The 6470-nt window shown below is 49.7% G+C and overlaps 1 protein-coding gene across 1 annotated transcript in view; it reads right to left on the bottom strand.

Moving 5' to 3' along the window:
* Positions 1 to 3575: 3575 nt before the first annotated feature.
* LOC104083290 (sodium/potassium-transporting ATPase subunit alpha-1) overlaps positions 3576 to 6470 on the bottom strand; it is a 19103-nt gene continuing 16208 nt past the window's right edge. Inside the window, exons 19-22 of the mRNA XM_009586716.1 lie at positions 6283 to 6413; positions 5595 to 5696; positions 4370 to 4461; positions 3576 to 3915 (exon numbers count right to left, since the gene is read on the bottom strand). Coding sequence (XP_009585011.1) covers positions 3887 to 3915; positions 4370 to 4461; positions 5595 to 5696; positions 6283 to 6413 — 354 coding nt within the window. The 3' untranslated portion in view covers positions 3576 to 3886. The remainder of the gene's footprint in view (positions 3916 to 4369; positions 4462 to 5594; positions 5697 to 6282; positions 6414 to 6470) is intronic.

Below are 6470 nucleotides of genomic sequence, written 5' to 3'. Positions count from 1 at the left end.
GAGAAGGAGCCCCAGCTTTTCCCCGTACTATTTGTGCAAGGCTCCTGCTGCTCATGCTTAGCCCGGCTGCCAAGCCCGTGGGGCAGTGATTAAACCTCCACGCCTGGCACCAGTGCAGCAAATTCAGGTGGTTTCCAGTTGGGCTTTTTTCAACTCCCTTCTGCTGGCAAAGGCGGAGTGTGCTGCTGCCACAAAGGCAGCTGGCCCCGCACCTCTGCATGCCGTGGGGCGGCCAAGCTGGCTTCCCAAATAAAGCAGGAGGGCTGCTTGAGCCGGGCTTTGCAGGCAATGCCTCAGCCTGCAGGTGTGAGGGGCACCCAGCAGCTTTGTCAGGGGCACACGGGAGGGTGGTGACCGGGTGCCACTATTACCCCTGAAGACACCCGGAGGTGGGTGCTGAGCCCCTCTGTCATGGGCCACTGAGTCAAAGTCCCGTCTCACCACCCACCCATCTCTGCGTGGGGTGACCGAGCGAAGTGGAAATACCCTCCGGCTGGGAGGCCATGCCGTGCCACGCTCTGGCAGAGGCCAGCTGACGTTGTGTCCTGCAGTGCTCCAAGTCCAGCAGCAGCAATGGAGGTGGAGAGCAGCTTGGTTCAGCCATGGCCATGGGCCAAGTGGTGGGGATGGTGCAGCCACAGCACCATGCTCCCACCCCTGCAGGCCTGAAGGGACAAAGGGCCCTGGACACCTTTGCTGACTCGCTGCTCTTGCTCTCTGCATCTGGATTGCCAACAGCAAGCACAACGCCTAGGTGCTCTCCGTGCTGTGCCCAGTCCCCTGTTGTGCAGCCTGGGCTCGTCACCTTCATTACCATAAGTCTAGCTGATGGTTCGTGCCTGCACCTCTGGCTGGCACTGGGCTCTAGCCAGACCTGTCCCATCCACAGTAGCTTCAACATCAGGAACCAAAGGCCCCCACAAAGGTGGGTCTGAGCCTCGGTCCCTCTGTGGCCAGGCTGAAGGGAACCAGTGTGGACTCAGCATGTGAACAAAGTTAGCGCACTCTTCTTCAGGAGCAACACCATTTAGGCATCAGATGGCCAAAAGCCCAAAGATCCACCATCCATGATGTGAAATCACCATCATGCTCTTCATTCATTCTTTGTCTAAGCTGATGCTGTTCGGGAAGCCTTCTAAAGGCTTTAAGAACCTGGCACTCGGAGCTTGAACATCCCAGTGGCATGAAGCCCTTGGAACAGGGGGACAGGCGAGTGCAAGTCTTGCAGCCCTGATGCCACTCTGCTCAGCACAGAGCAGTGCCATACCTCTGCCTGTGCCTTGGCAGCGGTGACACAGTCCCATGCAATTGGTGCTGGCTCTATAAACGCAAACAGATCGGAGCAAATACTGTTACCATGGCGGTTTCAGCACTGGGAAAACTCTGCTGAAATGAACTTGCATTCAAACAGCTGTTCCACTTCTGCACCGTGATGGGATGGAAGAGGGAAGGAAGTTTTGCCTGGCCTTGTTCACACAGTTTCGTGACCTCCCAGGACCAGCTCTCCAAAGTGGTATGAGGAACGTGTACAGGTCACTTATTACAAAAACCTGTACCTTTTTTAGCCCAAACCTTGTTCTCTACCTTTGGTGCCGTTTAATAATTTCAGTCTCTAATTACTAGGTACTGCTTAGTTTCTAAATATTGACCAACATCTAGAGCCAATATAAAACATCTTGTGTTGCCTTCACCACCACCCCAGAGCCCTGGTTACCTGCTCCCTTCCCCAAGCATCAGAGCCCAGTTTGCCCCAGTCACAGCTCCCTCAGTCCTTTATCCAGGCAAGGACGTTAAAGCAGTCACAGTAGGGTGAAGCTTTCCTTTAACATGAGCCAATGCTTGCTCCACGCTTGGCTTCAGAGTAGTTTTCTTTCAGGAGATCGCAACTAGACTGGTGAGTGATAGCAAGAAATGCAAGAGACGCTCCTGGACTGGTGTGAGATGTCCAGGTGAGGACATCCTGAGACGCTTGCTCCTGAGAAACAAGCATAGCCAAGAAGCGTTCCTGCAGGACATGGCTTGGAACTGGCTGCAAAGGAGCCTCGGCTACACTACAGCACAAGGACAGCCTAGCGAGGAACCGCGTGGGCTTGCAGGGCGTGGGTTCAGCTCTAGCACAGGTGGTCAGAGGTGTGGGACCCCCATCCTCCCTGCAAATACTCAGGTCTCGGCTCAAGAAGGCCATCAGCAACCTGACTATGCTTTGAAAATGGCTGTCCTTTGAGCAGGCGGTTAGACGTTCAGGGATCCCTTCTCACCTACCTCTTCTCTAGCCCACTGCTAAGGCTGTTTAAAGCTGAAATGCCAGGGGGAAGAACAGGTTCCTTTTTGGTTTTTTTGCCTGCATCAGACAAAGCAAGGCTGATTTTGCAATTTCATGGCAGTGGGACTCTGAGGAACTCTCGGGCACTAGTCAGAAAGTTCAAGCAAGTGTCACGCCTGGGTGGAACAAGTGTCATTTCTGCATCACTGCTCCATCATCATCAGATCCAGTAAAATTCATCCCACCTTCTTCCCTTAGTGCAACTCCTTATCTCCTCTTCCCAGCTAGGATCACCTCAAGCCCAGTTGCATCAATTCAGCTGTTAGCATAGGCAGACTCCAACAATTGGAAGACTTTATCATTATCTTTTTAATAATCTCCAACCGGGGGTTCCATATTAGATTGTCCAAGACAAGTCAAAACAGTTGCCACCCTCAGCCTCTCTTTTTTTCCCTCCCTAGTGCTCGCTTTGCTATTTGAGTTTACATTGTTCAGTACATGAGAGAAGTAACCTGGCTTTAAAATAACACCTTAAAAAAACAAAAGTAATGAGGAAGGAGGGATGACAACATGGAGTTTTAACAGCAGATCTTTCAGTGCTGTGGTTTAGAGTGATCCTTTGCAGAGGTAGAGGGGCACAGACCAGCAGTTCAGGAATAGGACCAAGGGCCTGAAGCATCTCCAGGTGGCTTTAGCACAACAGCACTAGAAGCATGAAGTTAGGACTTCATGGTGACTGTCCACAGAGCAAAAGGCCAGCTCTCCCACCAAGTTCTCAGAAGTGAACCATACAAGCATTAAACAGTAAATCAAAACATGTGGAAAATGGCTAGATACTCAGACCCACTTCAGGCCACAGAGCCAACCTGGAGCCCAGACAACAGCAGTGCCTTCCTCACAAGTGGAAGATGGAAGATGTTCTCATTCTGAACCCAGCAAGCAGGTCACAGCCTCTTAAAGCAGGCCAGAGCAGACATCCAGCCACCAGCTCTTCTCTCCACTCAATGCTACATTTGCAGAAAGTAGCCAAGATGCATAGTTAGAGGCCAGCAAGCTTCCTGAGCTTTAGGCTTTGAAATGCGAGTGCTTGCAAGCAGTTTGTCACGTTAGGCACTGAGCTGCAGAGTGGGATGCACCAGGGCTTTTAAAAACTGCACATGCTGTTGTCTCCGGGTCAAGCAGCTCTGCTTCCCTGCTACAGAAACGGGAAGCGAGGGGCTAACCCATGCTGTCACCACCACACCCTAAGCAGGGAGGGGAGGCTGCCCTGAACCAGTTTTTGCCTCGAGAAAAACACCCACCTAAGACCATGTGGGGGCATCCTCTTATAATCCATCTTTATTTGTAAAAATCCACATATAAAATCTTCGGTTTCCTTTTACAAAAACAAAAAGGCACATAAAACTACTCAAACTCTCATCCCCATGGACTAATGGTCAGACACTCCCCCCACCCCAACCTCCCCCTTGCTTTCTCCTCCAGTCCATGTTTCTTCATGTTTCCTTTAGTTTCAGCTCACTCCTGCCCAGGCACAGTTCTGCGCTTGCAAAGATGAAGTACGCACACAGGGGAGATGGTGGAGAGGTGGCGTGGGCTGTGCGTGGAATGTTTTACAGGCGCTTTTTAGTAGTAGGTCTCTTTTTCCACCCAACCTAAAGGAAAAGGAAGGAGAAAGCAGAGTTAGTCTTCAGGCAGACCAAGTATGAAGTTCATGAGAGCTCCTTCTAGGCTCTGAAAACTTGCACTGTAGCACCTGAGCTGGTAAGTGACCCATCACAATGGAAAAATCTTGCCAAACTGTTGATGTGCTGCAGCTTTCAGGCCCTGTTCCAGCTTTCTAGAACTAGCCAAGCATTAATCAGTCTTTTCCACCTACTTCAGTGCATTGGTACTTTCATATACTGTGGGAGAATGCAGGGAGAGGGACAGAAAGTCCTTAGTTTGAACTAACTGCACCATTAAAGTTGAGGAAGGGAAAACGCAGCAAAATACACCCCTGCATGGTGCTCGGCACTGGGGGTCCCTGAGCATTGTCAGAGCTTCTAGAGAGCTCAGCAGCATGAAGAGGTGGGGAAGGAAACACACAGATTAGCAGCATATTCTTACCACCAGGGTTGCGTCTGATAATGAGCTTTCTGACTTCATCATACAGGAATATGAGGAGGGAGTATGGGAAAGCACAGAACCACCAGGTCGGCCTGTTTGGGAGAGGAGACAGTGAGAACACAGGCAGTGGAGATGCTCTTTGCCTAGCAGAGCTCTGATTTGGTGGCACAGAAGAGTGCAGGAAGGCTGGCATGTCCCAGCTTGCCAGTGCACCAGCTCCCACAAGGCTGTGGTTCAGCCAAGAATCCTCCAAGCCAAGAATTACCACCAAGTTTTCTGCTGCAATAGGTTAATCCACTTTTGGATATTAATTCCAACACGAGGTGTGTCATAGCGCCTTTGTTCAACTCTGTACCAGCACCTCCCCACCTATTAATCTAGCACTATTTCCTCTAAGTACACATAACCTTTGTGCCCACAGCTTTGCTCACTTGAACTGCACTGGTTTCCCTTATGATTTACACGTGCTAACATCTAGCTGCTGCAGGCATTGGGCAGATGCCAGCTTTCTTGTTAGGAAATGCTCACACTTCAGCACCAAACTCCAGACAACAGTTCTGAATGGAATGCAAGATATACCAGGATTTTTTTGCCATGAAAGTTTCATAGCACTTAAGCCAGAGGAGTATTTGAAGTTTGAGACTAAACCCTGCCATGAAGTGTTGCAACGCTGTTGGGCAACGCTTAAGATGTTGGCACCCTCCCAACCATTAGTAAAGTTACTATGCACCAACTGGTCATCTGTACCTAAGTAGCATCTTTCAGAAGACTTTACTACTTGTGCTATTTCTTTGGAAGGTAGAAAAAGGCACGAGATGTTATCACCAGTTCTTCAGTAAAGAAGAGTCAACTGGCCTATATTTTAGAGCAATTCAACCGGCTTTCTTTGGAGGTGCAGTCTGCTATCCATAAAAATACCCCATGCAAGTAAGTACAAAAGCAGCTGCACTACAGCACACTGGTACAACTGAAGTTGTGTTGCTAATTTTTAGTGGGGCACTGAACTGCAGGCTCCCCATAAGCATGCCCACTAAGAGTAAAGCAAAGCAAACCCCCAGTATGCCACACTACAGCAAAGGATCACTTGCCCCCTCTAGCCTGAGCTCTTCTAGATTAAGACTAGATTTCATGCTCCACAAGCTCACAACTACTTTCATCCATCTCCCCACCCAAGCACTATTATTCTGTGTACGGTCTGCTGCACAAAAAACATGATGCAACTTACTTGAGAGGGTACATCCTTAGAGCAACATCCATCCCAGGGCAGTAGGAGAGGAAGGCAGCCAGAGCAGTCTCCTCAAAGAGACCAAAGATTAAGATCTTGTTCCTAGTAGAAACAGGAAAGCAGTCAGGTACAAAGAACTTTCACAGATGACATCCTAAAAAACACCTAGTTGCCACATGGTAGTGAATGGAAACAGACATTCTGGTCTAGCCCACAAGTCTGTCAGGTGGGGACTATCAGGCCATCCAAGATGATGGCACAGTTGTCATAAGGGTCTTTTGTGTCTCCAGACAGAGATATTCCAGTTCACAACTAAGTCAACCAGCAATTGCTTTCATCACAAATTCAGAAGGAGGCTGGGGTTCATGCCACCCCATCTTTTGAGACATCAGCTGCTCTGCTGCTGCACAAGGCTGTGTGCTGCAGTATGTCGCTATCCTTTGAGGCAGGCTAGCTCCCACAGACAATGCCAGCAGAAGTCAGCATTTCACTTTGTCTCAGCCCGACGACCGTAGCAGGTACTACAAGAAAGAGGATGCAGTCCATCTTTTATCCACTACCAAGGCACCAGACTATTCAAGACTTATGCCGAGATGTCCAGACACTGCTGTGATGAAGACCTAGAATGCCGTGTGCTGGAGAATACTCAGAGTCCAATTCTAAGTCCTCCATGGACAGCCTGACTTACTTCATCCCCTGCTGGAAGACGGAGTTTCTTCGGGTCTTACAAATGATCAAGTCTGCCCACTGCACAACCACAATGCTGACAAAGAAGGCTGTATGGCAAGTGAACTCCACTATTTTCCTCTGTTCGTAGGTCTAGGAAGCAGACAAAGCAGAGAGCATTCGTTCAGACATGCTGCCTTTGCTCTCTGC

The sequence above is a fragment of the Fulmarus glacialis genome, unplaced genomic scaffold, assembly GCF_000690835.1.
Source record: "Fulmarus glacialis isolate BGI_N327 unplaced genomic scaffold, ASM69083v1 scaffold36171, whole genome shotgun sequence".
Classification (NCBI taxonomy): Eukaryota; Metazoa; Chordata; class Aves; order Procellariiformes; family Procellariidae; genus Fulmarus; species Fulmarus glacialis.
This window is presented reverse-complemented; position numbering and strand designations above follow the sequence as displayed.